General features: G+C 31.9%; 1 protein-coding gene across 1 annotated transcript in view; it reads right to left on the reverse strand.

Moving 5' to 3' along the window:
- The window catches only part of LOC143236500 (uncharacterized), a 92,189-nt gene that overhangs the window by 18,773 nt on the left and 49,918 nt on the right, over positions 1–23,498 (reverse strand). Inside the window, exons 15-20 of the mRNA XM_076474799.1 lie at positions 17,372–17,577; positions 14,998–15,190; positions 12,740–12,901; positions 11,777–11,927; positions 7,822–7,997; positions 4,981–5,060 (exon numbers count right to left, since the gene is read on the reverse strand). Of these exons, the coding sequence (XP_076330914.1) occupies positions 4,981–5,060; positions 7,822–7,997; positions 11,777–11,927; positions 12,740–12,901; positions 14,998–15,190; positions 17,372–17,577 (968 nt within the window). The remainder of the gene's footprint in view (positions 1–4,980; positions 5,061–7,821; positions 7,998–11,776; positions 11,928–12,739; positions 12,902–14,997; positions 15,191–17,371; positions 17,578–23,498) is intronic.

Here is a 23,498-nt window from a genome sequence, read left to right on the forward strand (position 1 = left end):
AACGGAGGAAAACATCGGATTTTTCCCCAAAACGCATGCGTGTTCAATAAATTTGTTTGACAGATCTGCATGTTCTGCAAGTGCAATGTGCAAAATCCCTATAAAAGTGACGGGTTCTCGGTTTCCATAGCTCACTGTTAAGCCACCGACACCCAATACAGTTACGCCAAGACTGACTGAATCACAACGCAATAACGCCATTGGTCGCTTGGAAGCAGGCAAATCTCGATCAGATGTTGCCGGAGCTATGAATGTCCACCCAAGCACCATCACAAGGCTATGGAATCGTCACCAACAACATGGATCAACTCGTGACCGTCCACGATCTTGCAGACCTCTGGTGACCACGCCCGCACAAGATCGCAACATCCGGTTACGTCACCTTCGTGATAGGACCATCACTGCGACGTCTACTGCCTCAACCATACCAGGGCTGCGTAGGATTTCCGATCAGACCGTACGCAACCGTCTACGAGATTCTTAGGCCCCATGTGCAACCCATCATGGTGAACGTCAACGACGTTTGTCAACATGACAACGCCCGTCCTCACATAGCCCAACTCACTACTGTCTTCTTGAGACACCACAACATCAACGTTCTTCCCTAGCCCTCCAAATCACCAGATTTAAACCCCATCGAACATCTTTGGGACGAGTTGGACCGACGTCTGCGACGGCAACAACCTCAACCACAGACTCTACCTCAGCTTGCAGCAGCTTTGCAGGCTGAGTGGATAGCCATTCCACAGGATGTGATTCGTCATCTCATCGCTTCCATGGGCAGGAGATGCCAAACTGTTATTGATGCTCACGGGGGGCATACTCGTTATTTACGTTGAGTGACGTTAAACTTCACCTAGTGAGCGTGGACTTCGCCTTTGCAGACTTTGGATGTTCTGCAGTGAATGTGCAAAGTTTCACACATGTCATAAAGAACTACTTGGAATAAACTTGTTAACAATTTGTCTCATATTTTGTTTTTTGCGTTTTTTTTTTGAAGAGTATATATTTGACTGCACCTAGTACAGCAAGTGCACGAAACTACGTACTCTGGTAAATGTACTGGTGAGTTGACCTTTTACGTGAAAGGTGAAGGTACAAGTGAAGAAAATGGGTGTATAGTTCATCTATATACTCAATTTCCATTGGTTTGTGTGGAAAGAATCGATTCTGTTTGCAATTAAGAATGCACTAAGCAGTCTTTTAAGTTTCTGTTTAGCTTGAAAGAGTAGAATAATAAATATGAGGTCTGCTGTTGTGTAAGTGTTGTAATGTTGGACAATTCTACTGCTTAATGAACAAAAGGAACTCTGGTGATAGATGGTTAGTTGATGTTGCGCAGACAGTCAGTTCGTGATATATTTTTTACAATATCTTTTACAACGTTTTTCCGCGTCTCGTGTTATTTTTCTACAGTTTTTTTTATAATTTGGTGTAGTCTACTGGAACATAACTTAAGCAAATTCAACATCAAGACGAAATAATTAAGCCATTCAGTATTGAGGCTTTTATTTCAAATAACCATTTTGATGAGAGAAACTACTTGTGGTGGCATCAAAACATTCGACTGTGAAGCTAAATGTACTGGGCTCAGTTGCGTCTAATATGTAAGTTTAATAGACCTAAAATTGTAAGTGATTGTTTGGTTGTGTTCATAATACTTATTTCCTGCATAGTTGTTGAGGTAAAGTGATAATAGCTTGAATCATGATGTTCAAAGTATGGAATCACTAATAAATAATACAGAAAATTCTAATAACAAAGTGAGCAAAAAATAAACAGTTTAATATAAAATATTTTCTTACTTAAAAGGAATAGATTTTGCCATTAAAGTTGATTTTTTTCTTGTGCTCCTCTTTATTTTATATTTCTAATATATATAAATTTGTAAAATTAGAGGGATCGTAGGGCTGAAAATCGTCATTATATATATTTATACTTTTTCTTTCTCAAATTAGAATTTTTTTGTTTTTTGTTCTTATTCGCTAAATACCAATAAACACAAAGAGTTTATGTACCATGAGCATCTTGGGTATAGAAACTAGCTATGTAGTGTTATAAGACTTAAGATTTACCGCTAAGACACTTGGAGGTTGATTTTTTTGTAAACATAAAGGTTTATTTTTGTTCTCACTTTTTTCTTTCATTTATTGATACTTACACCATTACTACGGTGTAGTTAACAAAGAAATAAAAAAACAAACTTTCCTTTTTATATATTTTTTGATACAAATCAATCTTCATAAGAACATATTCAAAAGAACAAAAAATGAAAACAAAATGATGTATCCGTCAAATTTTACATGTGATTACAACCATACATCCATTTATCATATAATTTAAGTTAATAAAAAAAAAAAAAGGTAGAAGATGGAAAAACATATATGGCGAGAAGGAAAGGAAAGATCTGTCAAAGGCTATACATAAATATAATGAAACACGGGCAACAACATATGAACAATAGTTGTTGGGATTAATGACAAACCACTACTTACTACTTACTACAGACATAAGGGATTTAAAAAAATCTGACATGTGTCACAATCCAATGACATGTGACACCTGGTTCTCATATGGTGAATTTGGTTGGCAAATCGGAGTTGTATACACTACGGTGTATATAATATCAACGTTACAATTTTATAATATCGTCTAAGGTTTCGCACTGATTTAATTCCTGTTTCACACCATTTCCACAATGTTCGAAAGCAATGTTAACAGGTGAAAGTTAAGGAACGAAATATTTTCGTCAAATCCAACGACAACATTGAGTAGGAATATACCAAGTTCTAATTGATTTTGCCTCCTACTTTCATAATGTGAAACAATGTTTACAAGATACAATGACAATTATCAGACATTCTGGAAAACCGATTTTGGACGTTAAGAGAAATGTAGTAAATGAAGTTTCTATCGTAATAAAAATTGTCATGATAAAATGTTCGAAACAAAGATATTGAGATGAAGCTCAATCTACAAGAGTTTTGATTGTAATGATAATATGCATTGAACTAAAATTTTCTTTAGTCATTTAGGAAGACTGGACTAAAGTTGTGGGCCCGGCATAGCCAAGCGCGTTAAGGCGTTCGACTCGTAATCCGAGGGTCGCGGGTTCGCATCCCCGGCGCGCCAAACATGCTCGCCCTTTCAGCCGTGGGGCGTTATAAGGTGACGCTCAATCCCACTATTCGTTGGTAAAAGAATAGCCCAAGAGTTGGCTGTGGGTGGTGATGACTAGCTGCCTTTCCTCTAGTCTTACACTGCAAAATTAGGGACGGCTAGCACAGATAGCTTTCGAGTAGCTTTGTGCGAAATTAAAAAAAAACTAAAGTTGTGTAATATACGTTTCCGGTTGTTAATAAGAAACAACCTTCAACCTTTGCAAAATCCACGTTAATCAGTGATATTCAGGTCTCCTTTACTTGGATACAAACTGTTTGAATTCGCCAGTTAAGTCCTTATAACAACAAATTCAAATCATATTAAAGAAACAGGGATGATAAATAACAAATCAATTGTTTGTTTAAAGAATAGGTTGAAAATTGAGAAGACATATATAGATATTTTTACACCGACTTCTTCTAATACTCATACGTGTAATACTTCTCCAAAAATGATTACAGAAATCAGACGCGCAATTATAATATAATCTTGAGTGAATCACTGTATGATATATTTATTAATTGTCCCTACCCTTTAAAAGAGTTAGAGGATAATATACTGATTAATCTGATTTCCCAAGTGAACAACAAAAGTGCAATATGATAAAATCAAACTGATATAAGTAAGGTACATGAAAAATAATACATTATTGATATGTAGATGAAAAACGGGCTGATAAAGTAGTTAGCCGTTGTTTAAATACATTGCATTAACATGCAAATAGTTGAAACTGGCATTGTGTTAGAAAATGTGAATCGCATGTACTGGTAAATACATAAAATGTTAGATGAAATACAGATTGTTTAATGCAAAAATGAAAGTTTAACATCAGAATTCAATCTCTTTCAGTGGGCATACTAAATATATTCGATCATACAGCTTTATATTTAACAACTAAATGGGAATTCAAACACAATAAAAACACTTTTGTATATTATGGATCGCTTTCCCTTCAACTTTAAGGTTTTACTTGTTTGTCTTACGAGTTTAATCAAGCAAAATCTAAGAATTACAAATTTATTTCAATACTATAGCGTAACACATATATTTAGAACGAATTTTATTTCTTACTCAAAGCATATTTTCTTTCGTTTCGCTATTTTGGTTCATTCGTCTTCTGTTAAACCTCTCTGGGTTCTCTATCTTTCTTAATGATGACTGTCTTATCTTTTATTTACATTTCCAAACCATGCGTAACACACCTGAATTCCTTAAGCTAGATTGAAACGTTTCATAATTAAAAGGGTTTTTTGTTGCTTCTAAATCTGTTTAACTTAGAAAGGTGTTAGTTCTTTTAAAATTTTGGCCCGGCGTGGTAAGATGGTTGTGGCACTTAACTCGTAATCAGAGGGTATCGTGTTTCAATCCCGTCACGTTAAATATGCTCGCTCTTTCAAACGTGTGGTCGTTATAAACAACGGTCAATGCCATTATTCTTTGGTAAAAGAGTAACTTAAGAGTTAGAGGTTGGTCGCGATAACTATCTGCTTCACTCTACTCTTACACTGTCAAATTAGAAAGTGCTAGCGCAAATAGTTTTCCATTATTTCCTTTCCACTTACTATTTTAATCCTTTAGAAACCAAACTAACACCGGCTGCTTACTCATTTTTTTTTAACTCTCAACTATTATTACACGGAAATTTAACATAAATTATGGTGGAATAATAAATAAATAAAATATTAGTAATCGGATGATAGAGTAAACCAATATCCTTATTATACGTTTTTGAGAAAAACAAAACAAATTCTAGGTAGTCGTGTATTGAAAAAGAGAAAAAAATATTGTATGAAATCGAAAATTATAAGTTAAGCTTACTTCTCTTTCTGATAAGGAAAAACATTTAGCATCACCGAGACGAGTAAAGAAATCAGTTCCAGCATCTGCCTGCCAAAATTCTAAAAGAAAATAAATTATTACACTTCGGGTTGCTTTTTATATCACAATAAATTACCAAGTAATAATTTTAAAGGCTACAACTTCAACAGCATGGAAATACATTAATATGACGAAAAATTAAAAGAGAAATTAAATTTTGTCAATTTGTTTTAAGTTACAATCACAAAAGTTTTCGTTCAAATTTGTATTACTTCTTAACTTTTATTTTAACTAAATTATTTCTAAGATCCAGAATGAACTCTAATAAGCTTCTATATTTTAAACGTTATTTATCTTGTAACATATTTGCATAACATTTTTATATTCATAAAATTATTTCAGTAAATTAAGTTAACTTTCTATGTATTCGTAATTTAGATTATAGTCATAAAATTTCTAAAATGTTAGGAGTTTTCTCAGTATTTATGAAAAAAACGTTCCTGAAGATACTTTGCAATTTAGTGTTATTGAGAAAATAAAATCGTGGCAAGTGTAAATACGTGAGTCAGTATCGTTTAGTATTTTCTGTCTTTTCCTTTTTTTTTTCGTTCATACTTATTGCTTACAACTTGCCATTAATTTCATAGTTTTACTTAAGTCTTCATTTACATGGTTTCAACTCACAATATTAATCTATAGAAAAAATGCTATATGTTATAAAGAGTTGATATAAAAATCACCATTATATGACGAATGATTTTTCTGTGTATATCCACCTATATCTTTATATTTAAAGTTCATGAAATGAAATATTTAACCACGAAATAAAAAAACTGAATAAGCTTATGAAAGATCTTATTGTAATACTCATAAACGTGTATTATTGTGAAGATAAAGTTCGTAATTATAAGAAAGTTTCATCAACATAACTGAGAAATGAGAATAAATATTAACCGTTCATAAAATAAAACGATTTATTGCAAAAGTTGTTATTTTCTGCATTCTTTATTCTTGGGCAACAATCCAGATACCTTCTCACATGGCGTAGTTCATTTATCTCAGCAGCATTGTCATAATATATATTTTATTACAACTTCATCAATTTGTTTTATCTAAATCCTTGACCGATATAACTCTAATCATTTCTCCCACCGTGTATCTCATAATATACCTAGTTATGGAAAAGTGATAAATTACCGTAAAAGAGCTACTAAAATGTTAGAACCTGCAAAAAAGTAATCACGACAATGTATAAATAAAAAAACTTCTAATACACAATACTTTGTAAATATACAGTCATGTGAAAAAGTTAGGACACCCTATGAAAGCCTCTGTATTTGTGTAACGTTTTTGGATATATAGATATTTAATCTCAATTTTAACAATACTGAGAGATTATAGGAATATAACTAAACAATTAAAACTGAAGAAAAGACTTTTCAAGATCTTCTGTAAATGTGATTCTACAAAAATGCATATTCTAACTGAGGAAAAAGTTAGACACCTTACCCCCTAATAGCTAGTGTTACCCCCTTTGGCTGAAATAACTGCAGTGAGACGCTTCTTGTAGCCATCTACCAGTCTCAAAAAGTTTGCCCCACTTCTCAATGCAGAATTCTGTCAGCTGTGAGAAGTTTGAGGGGTTTCTTGCATGTACAGCCCGTTTCAAGTCATACCACAGCATCTCAATGGGATTAAGATCTGGGCTTTGACTCGGCCATTCCAGGACTCTCCATTTCTTAGTTTTTAGCCAGTCCTTGGTGGATTTACTGGTATGTTTTGGGTCATTGTCGTGTTGCAGGGTCCAGGTCCACTTCAGCTTAATTTTCATACAGATGGTCTCACATGATCCTCAAGCACCCTCTGATACACGGTAAAATTCATAGTGGATTCTATGATTGTGAGCTGTCCAGGTCCTGCTGCAGCAAAGCAACCCCAAACCATGACACTTCCACCTCCATGATTCACAGTTGGAATGAGGTTTTTTTTCCTGGAATGCTGTATTTGGTTTACACCGTCAATGTCCCTTGTTATAGTGTCCAAATAATTCAATTTTGGACTCAGATGTCCTGGTCTTTGTCTACATTCACTCTGGCAAACTTCAGTCAGACTTTGATGTTTCTTTTAGAGAACAAAGGTTTCCTCCTTGCACACCTCCCATGCAAGTTAAACTTGTGCAGTCTCTTTCTGATTGTAGAGGCATTCACTTTCACATCAACAGTAGCCAGAGCCTGCTTTAGGTCCCGTGATGACATGTTAGGGTGTTTGGAGACCTCTTTTAGCATCTTTTGGTCTGCTATCGGGGTGAACTTGCTTGCACGAACAGACTTGAGCATGTTAGCAGTTGTTTTGAAAGCCCTTCACTTGTTGACTATTTTCCGGAAAGTGGAATTGCTCTCACCATTGTGCTCACTCTCACTTCAACAGTCAGGAGCACACCAAACTAAATGTCTGAGGTTTAAATAGGGCAAGCCTCATTCAAAATCCTGAGTAACGATCTTCTAATCATGTGTACCTGATGTGATACACCTGTATGTGAGTTGAGCCATTTTAAGTGGAAATGAATGAGGGGTGTCCTAACTTTTTTCTCAGTTAGAATATGCATTTTTGTAGAATTACATTTACAGAAGATCTTGAAAAGTCTTTTCTTCAGTTGTAATTGTTTAGGTATATTCCTATAATATCTCAGTGTTTTAAATATTGAGATTAAATATCTATATATCCAAAAAATGTTACAAAAATACACAGACTTTCATAGGGTGTTCTAACTTTTTCAGATGACTGTACCTTCTCAAAAAGCTTTCGGAATCAATCCTTTGGACATACAGCAAAAGACATTACCTTCAAATGGTGACATTCTGTGACACCGTGTATCTTTTAAGAGCTCAATCATTACAACAATTAGTCGATGTAACGCTGCCTTTATTCCATCTGACATTGCTTCACTCGGAAATATATTCAGTACATCATTCAATACATCAAACACTTCATTTATAAGATACGGTACTCTGAAAAGGCTACAAAATTTACAAGATTTAAAATATACACTTCCATTTGTATGCAGCTGAGACAGTCTTCTGTCCATGTTTTCTACATGAAACTAGAACGTATTACTAACACATAAATATTTTTAGAAATACTTCATGTACATTTTGTAAATTAACTGATGTTGCGCAAGTGAACATTTAGTGAATTACAAAAACGTGTCACACGTACGTATTTCAAGTCTCAAAAAAGTAATAGAGAGGTTAATTGTAAAGATAAAATAAAATAATATATGATTGACTGTGTAAAAATAAGCAAATTTGCAATGTAAATAACCTCGAGCATAAATTGTGAGACACTGACACTTTGATCATAATAATTACGCAAAGTTTATTACTTATTACTCGTACAAAACTGTATATTTGTACTTTTGATAGACTTATAACGAATAAAGGGTAAATAATGATAAAACAGATAAATTAAAATGGAACAATATGCTATTTTAGATATTTATAAGAAAGCAGCGTATGTTAAACTTTTCTGAAGCATTATTAGCTTGAACATAAACCAACCTTACAATTTAATAATTTTATTTTATTTAGACGTGACGATGCGATAAATAAAAATTGAATAATAACTAACACTGTGCCTTTCCTTCCTTCTTCATTAACTTTATTAAGATTGTACATATAGTCGGCAACGGAGTTTCCCTCAAAACGTGACTATTTAATACGTGCAGTATAACTGAGTAGAAAGCATCCAAGAATTGTATGGTAACTGCAATGTGCATATTAAACATGTCCTGTCATGTCTTGAGAAACAGAATATTACGAATTCACATTTCGTGTTTTCTATCACAATGTAAATTGAAAGGCAAATAAGCTCTACTTACTGGCTTTTAATTTCAGTGACAAACGAAAGCCAAATAAAGCATCATGATGAGTAAAACTAATTATCCAATATTGTTGAAGTATCTCTGTTATTTAGATATTAAGTGCAAGATTAATCATTCTCCGATATAAACGAAAATAACGTCTATATGTAAGTAGTTTTAGTAGAGACATGTCACCATATGTCAATATAATTTTGTGGAAATATCTATAGAAAGGTAAGAATACCAGTTATAACTTCTACAATAATAGTTAAATATTGATATCTACATCGGTCTTAAAACTAAACTTAAATGTGAAAGTTAAGATATTATTTAGAGATTTAAATAAACATCTTCCCTTTCGGGATGAACATATGTTAAAGTTTCGTTATACAATATACTGATTATTAAAATGTAAACAGATGAATTTGCAAGTAGCGTTTTACATTTAAAAAGCGTCGCTCACCTTTGTAAAACACACGCAATAGGGCTCGGCATGGCCAAGCGTGTTAAGGCGTGCGATTCGTAATCTGAGGGTCGTGGGTTCGAATCCCCGTCGCGCCAAACATGCTCGCCCTTTGAGCCGTGGGGGTGTTATTATGTGACGGTAAATCCCACTATTCGTTGGTAAAAGAGTAGCTCAAGAGTTGGCGGTGGGTGGTGGTTATTAGCTGCCTTCCCTCTAGTCTTACACTGCTAAATAAGGGACGGCTAGCCCAGATAGCCCTCGAGTAGCTTTGTGCGAATTTCAAAAAAACAAACAAAACAAACACACGCAATATGGTTAAATATATAAATTCAAAATATAAACATATGTAGAGAGAGGTTGAAATCTGAATGCAATCCTGCAGAACTACAGGAAAATTGCCCTTACTAACGCTATCCGCCTATATAACAACAACTACTTCAGTAAAAAGTATTGATTGCCCCTGAAAAGAAAGGTCCACCTTTCGAAAGCGCTCGGGTTATAAGGGTTTGTACTTTAGTTTCATCAAGACTTCTTGGTCGTAGGTGTGTTTAGCACATGATGAAATTAGTAAACAGTATGTAATGCAATTAATTATTCTAGATAAAAAACATAATATAAACATTAATTTGAAATGGAATTATAATTAGGTTAGAGATTATTTTAGTAGTGATAATTATGAAAAACATTATGCAAACTGAATGAACTATTAATTTTCAGACTTCGACTGATATTGAAGGGAAAGCTGTAAGGATTATGACATAATCACATGTCGAGGCACGTTGATCTGTGATGATGTGCATCATCACCTTGAGATACACTTTCAGGTGCCACTTCATAGAACTATGACGTCACTTGCATCTTGCCTTTTGGTATCTCTATTTCCTGTATTTCCAGTTTGTGTTGTGGCACATTTTTTTTAAAATAATTATTATTTTTATTTATTTATTTATTTATATTTATTTTTGATGTTTAAAATATAAATTGACTGGGGAGAGATGTTTAGGAGTAACTTCATCATGTTTGAGGTACCTATCTAGTTCACATAGTAATTCATTTTTCATCCAATTTTTATCGAAGTACGTTATTGTACTATATAGGAGACTATCTGTTATGGTTGGTATGTTCAAATATTTATGTATGAATTGAGATGATGTAGTTCTTGGAACTGTGTATGCTGTTGTGAGGAGTGTGTTTTGGATTGTTTTTAGTTTAGTTTTAATTATTTTATTGCTTACAGTTATCCATGCTGGAGCTGCATAATCTATTACGGGTCTAATATATGTTTTGTAGATTTTTAGTATGTTGTCTGTAGATGCTCCACTGTTTTTACCAGTTAGACTCCTAGCATAGTTAGTTCTTCGCCATACTTTATTTTTAATTTCGTTTACCTGATTAATCTAAGTTAATTTTGAATCATAGATCAGACCTAAAAATTTTGCCGATGAGGCAGTCTAAAGTAATGTGTCATTCATATATATTTCTGGCTGTTGTTTTTTTTTGTGTTGTGTTAATTTCATAAAGACTACGAGTTGTGTTTTTGCTGTGTTTATTTTTATTCTATATTTTTTACAGTATTCGCTTATTCTATTTAGTTGCGGTTGTATGTTTATGGCTGCTTTATTGGTGTTGCGGCACTTTTCCAGACCGCCACATCATCTGCGAACTGTGAAGAGAATCCATGATTTGGATCCTTCAATGATATATTGTTTACATACATGATGAAGAGTATAGGGCTGACCACTCCTCCTTGAGGGACACCAGCTTCTGGAGTAAAGTACTCAGAAAAGGTACCCTCAACATTCACTCTACACTTTCTATTTTCCAAAAAGTTAGTTAGCCAGCGAATAATTCCACGCGGTAGTCCCATTTCATTCATTCGGAACCTTAGACCATCGTGCCATACAGTGTCGAATGCTTTCTCGATATCAAGGAAGCAAGCGATAGTGCTTTCTTTTATTGAAGCTATTTATTATAGTTTCGCTTATTCTAATTAAATGATCTGTCGTTTGTCTAAATTTCCTGAATCCTTTTGTTCTTTGGGTAATTTTGATGTTATCTCCAAGAATGTGGAGAGTCTATTACTGATTATTCTTTCGAGAATTTTGCCTATACATCTGGTCAGGCTGATTGGTCGGTAGCTATTAGGCTTATTTCTTGGCTTTCTTTTCTTAAAACGGGTATTTGCCGTCACTTATAACGCACCTATGGCTGAGAGAGTGAGCATGTATGATTTGATGAGGATTCGAACCTGAAATTTTCAGATTGCGAGACGAGCAACCTAACCACCTGACCATGCCAGGCTTGAAAATAAAGAACTATAATAAATGAAATGCGATTATATTAAATCAGGTAACTCACTAATAATAAATTATTACTGAACGTTTAAAATGCTTTTGTAGTAAAACGTGGGAATTTGTAATGTATATATGTTAAAGGGAAATTTGGAACTTCTATAAAGACAAAATATTTACCTTCTGCTGTAATATTCAAGTGTATTTACAACTGCTTTTGAACACAATAGATATGTTTGCCGTTTAGACAAGTATAAACTGGAAAGATGTTGTTTCCACTCAAACGTCTTCATGATAACACTTGCCAGAGCTAAGCTACGGTGGAAGTTACCTACATAAAATATGAGGAAACCAACGTAAACATATTGAAATTGTTATTACCTGCTGCATCAAACACTGAAATGTCCATATTTTATACTGATTTATTGTTACTCATCAGGCGTTAGAAAGATAGAAATAGAAGATGACAACTTAACAAAAATATATATCTACATTTTCTTACACGAAAAAAATTCTATCCAATTTTGAGGCCATTCGATACGATAAATTTCCTGCAACGTTTTTATTAGTATAGTATTTCTATATTACGGTGAACCAATTCGATTATAATTTGTGGAAAATTTAATTGTCTAAACTGTCTTAATGTTGGATGAAAAGCTGCTAAACTAGCTCATCTGTGGTTTTGTTTCATTCTTTACGTAATTCTCAATACCACATCGGTTCAAAGTGACAAAAAAGAAACTGGTGTTAAGTCATGCTAAATTGTGGTTTTCCCTCTGATCAGTTAACAAAATTAGAGTCAACTCTACCTGAATTATTGGGTTTTATGATTTGCCAATTAGCCTAATATATTGTTCAGTTTAAAAACTGCAATTTCGTGTTATTTAGAAATCCAGGAAGCGACTTTAAAAAAATTATAATTTTCATCAATTTTTTGTCCTGTAATGGTATAAATTCCCACAGAGTTATCGATAATTTATTAAGCTATAACATAAACACGTCATTTGCTGATATCTTCAAAATGTCAAATTCAAAACTCTATTATAACAACAATTCCATTGACAACGAGCTTAAATTTATTCTTTAAAACACAAAACAACAAAACAGACTTTTCTAGATAGATATGGTATGGATAATACTAACGTTTGTTTATTTCTACTTGAAGTTCGTTTGCTACTTCTGTTATCTCATTTTTGGTGTCATTGTGTGAACACTCTATGGTCACTGAAGTTGATGAGTCGTTGCATATTTTATTCCAATCACACACGTAAACAGAGACAAGAAATATTTCTTTCGTATTTTGTCCTGTTTTAAAGAAATACATATTCACGAGCAAGATGAAAACTACTTTATTTTATTAGAACTTAAAGTGCTATTCAAATTTATTTAAACATTAATTTAGAAACACTAATTTCTGAGTTGGATAAAGAGATAATCTGCAGTGGCGGAGCGATATATTTACAGACTTGTAATGTTTTGTTATTAATAACAAACAACAGTCTACATACAACGTTTTACTGAATAAACCACTTGTAAGATTCAAATCTTTTGTGAAAATATTATGTCTATTCTCCCAAAATGTATCTGTTAAAACTAAATATAATTATTTATGCATATAAAACATTCAGATGTGGAGTATTTCAAAAATATCCCTTTAAAAAGACTTTTCGCGACACGATGTTTTATTGGCTTATTTCCACGATAGGAAATGTATTACTAGATACAATGAGTTATTAAAGATAAGCGAAACGAGGACACCAAAAATAGGTATATTCATTTTAAAAATTCTGCAAGATACGAAATCGACAATGATAATATAAGACACATAACATTAGAATTTGTGGAAAAGGACAAGAATTAGACTTAGATTTTGACTTGCATATGATGTTAATAGAAAAAGCAGATTCTTGGTAAGGTATTTACTTATTTAAAAATGACTGGTTTTCGTCATCGTTATCATTTCTTCAACTTTCAACTACATGTGTTCTTAAACAAAGTAAAACACAAAGTTAGGAAGAAGTTAGAACTCGCGTAGATCGAATAGTATCATTCAAGGTTGCCCAGTACGGGACATGCTAATGACGTGGAATTTAACACAGCAAATTAGGTGCTTCTTGAAAAATAGCTCATACTGACTTATTTTCGTGAATTTATAATTACGTGCTTACATAGTGGAACTTTTGAAAATATCTTGTGATCAGCTAGTATAGAGTGGCTCTAGTTCTTTGATTATTATTAATATTCACTAATCAGCAGGCAAGTGAAGTTTAATAGTCTTTGTTCTGGCTTGAAAACTTGCTTCCATCTTCTTGTTAAGCTCAATTTTTACAGGTTAAAAGCCGTACTAGAAAACTCAACTAAAGTAAAATATAACCGGCATTATTTCCTTGCTAGTCAAAATGATTGCATTATTCTTGAGCGTTTCAGACATTCTACTCAAATGAGGGCTTAATTTCTAAAAATGGAAGTTTAAACAGAATTATTACATGTACATTTCTAAACCACTATATATTTTGCGTCACGCTTATGAAATATGTACCTGGATCTATGTTTAAAGATATCAGATATTTTACATCTGGCTTAGAAATCTAAACTACATTAACATAAGTAAAAATATTATTTAATAATTTGAATACGGTTGGCTCTTCCAAAATGCATTTGACAGGTACGTCGGCCTGTCGGTTACGTCACTCGAATCGGGTTAAAATCTCTCATGTCTTTTCTTTTTCCTAAAACATTTATGACAAGAAAATAAGTTTGTTAGGCCCAAAGATCTATAAATTCTAATACAGGAAACCCTCGGACATTCAAAGTGGTTAACGTATAACAATATGTAAGTAGCAGAAGAAGTTGGTAAACACAGACAACACAATGGTTATGTGTTTAATAAGTGCCAGTAAATACGCCAACAAATATTAGTGAAAATGTTTGGAAATTGTATGTTTGTTTATAATCAAGCACAAAGCTACACAATGGGCTATTTGTGGTATGCCTACCACGGTTAGCGAAAGCCGGTTTCTAACGTTAAAAGTCCTCAAAAATACCGCTGTGTCAATGGGTAGTGGAAATTGTGTGAACATTCATAAACTGATAGAGAAAACGTCGTTATATTTTTATATGACAAAATTAAAATAGTACTAGTTTAAAGTATAATGTAAGCTCTTGAAAATAATTCATATTTGGATAACATTAACCAAAAAGATTGTCAGAGAACGTCATAATTAATTTGTTTTCGGGGTAAAAGAGTACAATAAGATAGAATGATAATGAAGAAGTATTGTTAAGACAACATAAAAAAATAGAAAACAAGAAAAATATATTTGGTAATCGCTATTTATTAAAAAAGATGTAAAACATTTCCCTCATACTGATTACATAAATTCAATAAAAGTAAAACTTACCGCAGGGCATTCTCACGTTATTTACACGTGGAACGTGACCTTTCACTGTTGCTATGGTTATCTCTTCAGCACCCTTATATCTCCCGTAAACAAATCTGTAACTAAGTGGATGGTTTTCAACTTCTGTGAACCAGCCCTGAGTAGCATCCAATGTAAATTGTGTAATTAAACCAAGACCAGATTTTGGTAATACCTATGTTGTACAGAAAATTCGTAAGTTATTAAGTATAGTTCATTCACAGTGAAACATAGTCTTTGTGTAACAGGAATGTTGTGTTCAAATAAAAGTAAAGGTAAAATAATCAATAATTTATTCTAGTGAGACAAAAAAGCATAATAGACATCAGAAAATGTATTGATTTACTTGGAGCTCAAATAAGATTATTATATTTATTTTTACTTTATGTATTTAAATCTGTTTTTGGTATTATAATTATTATTTGGTATTGTTCAGGTAGAGTTATAAAGTCATTTTATGTGACATAATTTGATAAAATATCTCTGTTTTTCCAAAGGTAAACACTAAAATATGGATAAAAATCATCAATCTGAACCATTCGCTTTTGGGTCTTGTGTTCAGAGTTTTTGGTAGTTTCGTATATCTATTTTAGGAAGGAAATGCGAAAATGTTTAGAAAATGTATACACTTTTTAATATCTGTGTATGCAAAAATATTCAATAGAAATTATGTTACTGTAACTGGTGCGACTCCAGCAAATTACTTACTCCAGTTAGGCGACAGTTCATTACCAACCGAAACGTAATGTAATTAGAAACTAATTAATCGGGAGTAATTAATGTTCGTAATATTTTGAAACCAAGTTTTACATACGATTATTTCAAATACCCACAAAAGGTCAGGCTATTTCATATTTTTAATGCCTCAAAAATTAATTAACAATCAAAAACATAAATAATTTATAATGAAATATGTATGATAAAAGAACTCTACATATATTTGTAACAATAAAACCTATTTACAGAATAAAAACAGAACAAAACTGGTAGCAACAATAAGGCCCAGTTATGGGCCTAGACTCTTGAATATTCTCTATATAGAATATTTTAATAATAATGGTCTCCATACATCGTTTGAATGACTCATAGTACGCCATACATGTATTAAGGAAAATTTATTAAAATATGACCACACAGTTTGGGGAATATTTCAAAATTGATAAGCTATCAGAACTAAACATATCCAGTGATACCATTTGCAATGAAAATAGGAGGTATAGTTCCATTCGTAAATGAGACACATAATTCCTGTAAAACAGGAATGTGGGCTAAAACACTGTTGAATCATCCAACAGTGTAAAGAAAGGAACTCGTAGATAGCTTTGTCTCTTGAATAAACACAATTTTTTACAATTAATCTTATGAAAAATGAAACAAATTTACCACTACATCACTTTTGGTCAATAGAAAACTTGAAAACTTATGAAGACAGAATAGAAATAACGAAAAAATTCCAAGCAGGATGAAAATTACAGACATATTCTCTCGTGTCAAGGCTTCTCTGAAAACATACAACTTACATGCAGTTAGCATAAAATCAGAAAATCATTCAGAAAACATAACATGAAAATATCATAGTTAGCATAGTTTGTAACTGCTTGAATACTGAATCGGAATAAAAGTCACCTATTTCAATATTTCTTGTGAAAATGGACATTATTACGTGGGGAAGAGAAAACTAACAACAAAAGTCAAAATTTAAGAGTATATTAGTTATAGAAAACTTTTTCAATCTGATTGATTCCAAATAAATCATTCTGTACGAGAAGAAGGTCATAGAATAACACAAATTAATATAAAAATATTAGGATAAGAGCTAAAAGAAGAGACTGAAGTAAAGTGGTAATTGAAATGTAGAAGCATTAATTAACCACTTTAAAAATAGTGGCTGAGTTGTAATTTTGGATTACGTAATATTTTTTACAATGATGACCATATCGATTGATTATTAATCTCCACAGCCTTGACAATATTATATGAGGATGAGGTACCATAAAAAAAATTTCTTTTACCTGAAATCCAAATTATAAAATTTGTTAAGTGCCGTAACATATTTTCCAGGGAGTATATATATGCTTCTCTATTAAATGTGATATCTATTATTTTTACCGCACTTGTAACATTTAACATCAGATATTTATTGTGCTTAAAATGTATTGTTGACCATAATAAAACACAATATAAAAACGTTTCAAGCAATATCACCCAGCTTAATCATTGGGTTAAATGGGTAATTAAATTTACAATGGTTTTGGGCTTTACTAAATTTTAATACACTCAAATGTGATGGTACAACACAATCACAACATTCCTCTTTACTCACCTTTATCTAAGAAGAGAGAACTTGGTTATTTACCTTTAAAACTCCATTTCTTGGGGGACTTTTATATAATACTTCCACGCACTGGTGTTTATCCGATAAATTGTCCGAAATGTAAAGAGCAAAACACATCGTTTGTCCAAATCTTTTATGAGGCAAAATGGAATAGTAAAGCGCGATGGACACGTAACCATAAAATCTGATAAATATATCATGCGGCAAAGCTTTGACTCTATCAAAATCTGAAATAAAATTATTAAATAAGATATTTTTTTTTCAGATAGGATTCAATGTTACATATTCAATATATAATTATTAATTAGTTGATTATATTTATTATAATAAAGCTGGACTTCACCACGACATCATAATCCACGTTGCAATATTTAGTTATGTTCCACCTTACGATGAAAATCTTGAAAATAAGCACTTGCAAGATAGGGTGCGTTTCTTAGAATTCATCGTAAGGCTATAAAACTTGTCCAAAGCATTCCAATCTCCTTATTTGTTTTCATAATTCATGTTATTTACGAGGGTTACTTGTTCCTAGTATACATTTCAACATTCTGAATGCTAATAAATTCTAAGTGCTGCATCAAGTGATTTAATTGATATGTTTTCTTTCAACTGGATAAAAATCTTTCTTAATTATGTTACGTGTTGTTGTCTGAAGTACAAAGTTAGTTTTGTTAAATCAATACATAAAAGAGACAAAGATTTTACTGGCATTTGAATGATTCTTTATTTTCTTAAGTAATTAAATACAGAGGATATCCTCATCTTAGAAATTCTAATCTTCGAATTAAACAAATCTTTGGGTTTTGAGTGAATGAATATTTTAGCTCGGAAAAGGTTGTTACACTGTTAAAAGCGTTCAATTTTCTGTGGTATCTCACTACTTATGTTTCCCTTGTAACTAGCAAATTTAGTTTTGTTACACATCATTCCACTTGAACTTTATGTCGACTTGGGTTGTAAAGTGGCTTGTTTTACGTATTCAAGATAATTTTATGATAACACAATCAACTATGCTGTGAAAATAAATCGATAATGTATTTCTTGTTCTAGGAATGAAGAAAGCTTTTACATACGCTTGTTCTTAGCGTAACTTTCAAGAATGCAATCTGTTAGAACTAATAATTATTCTGGATTGACTGAGACACAGAATAACGTCCTGAGTAAATGACAACTTCTATTTTTGCACATCTTATTACAAGTTGTAGCAGAACATCAAGAGGTGAGAACTAATTATTTTAACTGTCTCTTAATAACATTTAGATACTACACTCTGGTTTAACCTTCGTATCAAAAAATATAATGTCTTCCATTTGTTTCAGAATTTCACAATGAGGTATCTTTTTGCGACATTATGTCACAGCTTTTAAAAGGAGCTTATGATGAATTTTCTTCTCTAAATCTTTGCAAAGTAAATCTATTTTTTGAATGATTTCACTACAGTCTAGAGTAACTAGAATTTCATCTAGCTTTCAGTTAACCGTTTGTGCATTAATTTATCAGTTTAATTTATTCAATACAAATAATTTTGATAAGTCAGCAATATTCATATGAAAAATATTTTGTTCGAAATGTCACGAATTATGGATGAAGTTGTAAAAACAAGGAATAATTATACTTTGAACATACAGTAATATAAATCAATTATCTAAATACTCTTTCAGATTTCGTTATTTTACATTTCTTTACTGTTAGATTAAAACCGCTTGAGTAATTTACGACTTGAATGTGGTTGACTTGCCACATATTTATGTTCATACAATTGTAAACCAAGACAGAGTCACAGTGTATTAAGTGATTGCTTGAGACCTACATATATAGTAATATCATAGATAATTTTAAATCTATGGATATGAGCAAGAAATTCTTCAATTTCAAAAATAAATATTCGAGTTGGTTCCCATTAAATATATCTTTGTTGTCAAGTATCTATTTTGTTGGGGTGTTCAGACATGTTGTAGTCAGAATTTGTCAACTGTGTCAAATGAAAAGGAACTACATTTCCCTCAGGAAAAATAAGTCGAGGACAAAAAACTTCACCTGTGATGTGTAAATTCTGTTTTGTGTTCAAACTGGATTTAAGAACTTCTAATAACATCATTAAAATTATGTTTCAAAACTCTTATTTAACAGTTCTAAAATTTAGATTTCCGCACATCCTACATTCACACCATAAAACACGGCTCCATTAGTTTTCAAGTCACAAAGAAATTCCATAAGATAATTAGAATTGTGTCTATGTATGTGAAGGTACCTTTCGTTATTTTCTTTAATACCAATGTAATCATATATAAATTATTAAAATGAAACTATATACTTGACATAGTTTGTCAACAATGTAAACTACAGAAAACATCTTTGTACCAGGAATTATATTTACTGATGCCTTAAGAAGGGAAAGTAATATACATAGTGTGCTTGACCATATTTTCGGTTCATACAGAAACACAGTATTTTTTTGACAGACGAGGGCGATTTTAAAAGAGTAATTCCATACTAGTATTGTCCAAAATCATTCACAGGCAAAATAACACTAACTCCAAGCATTATCATTAGATAGCATAGTTAGAAATATTTTAACACAGTTAAGCATCCTTTGGATGAAATTTAATGTATAATTAACCATAGTAAACTCAATGGAACCTAGGCATACCATATTAGAAGTTATCCTTATACTCCACACCAACACATGAATCAGCTTCCTCAATGGATGAAAAGAGATAATAAGGTCATAGTTCTAAGAAGTAGAAGCAGAGGGTTTATTGTTACGCTCAATTTGTTAAGCTGACATGATAGGCAGTTCTACAATGTATAACCAGGCGTCCATGGGTATGATGCCACTGCAGAGTGTCTCAATGTGTGATTATGGCATTAATGTTTAAAATCTAATTGCAGTATTCTGCAAATGCTTTGGGGCAAAGTCAAAAATTAAGTTTCAAAATATTTTCAAAGAACTGTGGAAGGGAAATCACAGACGATATATTAATATTATATTAATCATCTTATTCAATAAAACGAAATTTCAGGGAAATGCTTATTTTGCCAAAGAGTTAATATTTTGTGTGCACACATTTTGCTTTAATAACTGCAGACAGTCTTTAAAGCATCTTTGCAATATATTTAATAATGTACGTGTGTGTGTGCGTTTGTATAAAAAAAACCACATAGGGCTATTTGTTTTGTCCACCAAAGGGAATCAAACCCCTCATGTCATCATTGTAAATCTAAAGACCACTCTCTCAGCAGGGAACTGTCCTTTTAGATTTTACTTCTAGTGGTTCTAATACCTTCCCACGAAGTTTTGTTGGAATTAGCTTTCGTTTTAAAGTTTTGATCTATTAAATTGATACTAGTTGGGGCCATTATATCGTTTTAATGACTCCACCACTTTATTTCCCAGCTAATTAATTTCTATATATATTGCATGGCTTTTTGGGTCATTATCTTCTTGGTAGTAGGATTCTTTACCAATAATATGCTAATCGCTGAGATAGTAGCTGATGGCAATTATGCTGTGCCATTATTCCATCGTACAACACATGTATTTTGTAAATACAGCTTGAGAGAGTAAATACAGACATACCCTCGAAAAGCGCTTTTAGTCTCTGTCTTGTTGCCTTAGGCCTAAAATGCGGGGCCGCGAATGGGGAACCGCGAATAGGTGAGGGTATACTGTATAAAAAAACAGTTGATCATAATTCATGTTGCATGCTTCATAGTAGATACTATATGAGGTAAGTATATTTCACCTTTCTCCTGCTGAACGTAAAAACTTTGTTTTGAACAATGTATTTTAAACTATAACGTCATTGTCCAATCATCAACGGTCAGTTTTTGTACTTTTTATCAAATATCAGTCTCTTGACACTATTTGGATATCGAAATAAAGGTTTTAAACTGCTACACGACAACATATTTCGTTCTCTTTGAGAATTCTTGATACTTTAGATCTGGACACTTTTTATGTCATTGGGTCGCTTATCACATGTTTTAGATCAGTAATGGTTTTCCTTCCAGTTCGAAAACTGCACAAATAACGATACTGAACACCAGTATTACAGAAATGTTTTGTCTCCTTTCATATTATCAAATTTATCTTTGTCAGTTTCACAATCTAGGGTGTTCTTGACAGTGTTTGAGGCTCATTTCAAGTATGCAGCTTTGTGTCAGAAATCCCAAACAGAATCACATAAAGCTTTTTATGCAAATATCATGGTCTTTTGACATTTCTCTTTGTTACTACAACAAAACTTAATATATATTGTTAACAATGATTTTATTAAGATGTGCTTGTGGAGTGCTATTATACTACTTCAAGTTATTTCAGTGTCATATGCTATTTCCTTGCTATCTTCTTTCTATACACTTAAGAAACTACGTGGGATATCATGTCAGTAATTTTATACCCTAAATTCGATTAGTATGTTCATTGAAGCAAAACTTTCATGACATATCGTCAGTACAAGTGTATGAAACTTATAAAGAAGTTAAGTATTTTCACCCTGCCTCATTAGTTTGTCAAGAGAGATCAGAAAAGTATTACTATGGTAATCAAATTTAAATTATGGAATGGTATGATAGAATTAGCCCCACAAAATGGAAAGAATAACAAATTATTCTCTTGTTCTAACACTTTTGCGCAGTACTCTATGTTACAAGCTGTATCATTATTTACTTACTTATTGTTTCATCAGTTTGGCTTTATGTTATCGCTATTACTATGTCCTTGTCAAAAATATTTCATTTTAAATATATTACTTTGTAGTAAGAAATAAGCTTTGGTAAGCAAAAACGTAACAACTGTAATTGTTACTTATATACATTCACATCCTTTAAACTTAACTGACCATATAGCTAAAGATGAAAATAGGCATCATTTTCAAGGCAAATCATGTGACGTATAACAACAATTATTTAATTGTAATGATAACATTAGTTCGTATCTATTAATTATATTTTATAAGTTATGGACATTACCACATGAGAAAATTAAATTGAACATTTTACCAATAATTCTCTCTCAATTATAAACTGCATAAACTATTACATAATGCATTGGAATGAATATAATTTGCTTGAAAGCATATCCAGTAAAATTATAAATTATGATGCATATAGTATAAATGAAACCTTACTGGAATATGACAAAATATCATCTCTCTACAAGAACGCTGAATTTTATAATTCAGGTTATTTAAAATCCTTGAAACAGCCACTTTATTTATAATTAAAGGTTTGTATGTACATTCAGAAATCTAATAAATTGAAATGAAATATACGAAAATATAATTAATTTCTTGTTTATAGAAACTAAAATATACTTCGTTGAAGCATATGCAAATATTAGAAACACTGTGTCACAAACTTTTTACGATGTTAATTTAATAACAACTTTAAATGTGTTTAAAACTGGGCATTGTTGATGCTTTGATACAATTATTTTATCAACCTCTATTTAGATAAACACTAGTCTTAGAAAGGCCATGCATATTTGTGATCATGTGATGATATGTGTATTTTCTAAAAGTAAATGTTTTTTTTTGAGTTTGGAACTGTTTATAACGTCATACAGTCTCAAAGTTTATGAAATTTTAATTTTCAAGTTACTCTATAAAATATGTGGATAAAGAATAGGCCATTCAATTATTATATTTAGTTGTAGCAAACTAAGAGACAGTTTTAGTGTGATAAAAGTGTGTAAAGTAAATTAATGATTATTAATCTCCTAATCAAACAATAGATAATATTTATATTATATATATATATATATATAATTATTTCATTGAGTTGTAAAAGTGAAATGGCAGGTGTGCTATAGAATATTGCCTGCTTCAAATGACATAATTTGTCAAGAACACAGTTATATATACGAAGAAAAGCTAACTAAAGTGCATGATATTTAAAAAAAGGGCTTTATCATGACACAAATTGCAAAAAGTGTGCTTAAATATAAAAATTAAGAGCTATAATCACTTTGTTAAATGTGATTGTCTGTATTTTTTCAATATTTATAAAATCATCACGTGTAGTAAAAACGTTTCAGCAGTAATTGAATATATTAGTAATATTATAATCTTATAGAAAAAGAAGTAAATGAAAAATAAGATGAAATATATTGAAAACTTCACGCTTCCTTATGAATGTGTAG

This window comes from Tachypleus tridentatus, chromosome 13 (assembly GCF_004210375.1).
Source record: "Tachypleus tridentatus isolate NWPU-2018 chromosome 13, ASM421037v1, whole genome shotgun sequence".
Classification (NCBI taxonomy): Eukaryota; Metazoa; Arthropoda; class Merostomata; order Xiphosura; family Limulidae; genus Tachypleus; species Tachypleus tridentatus.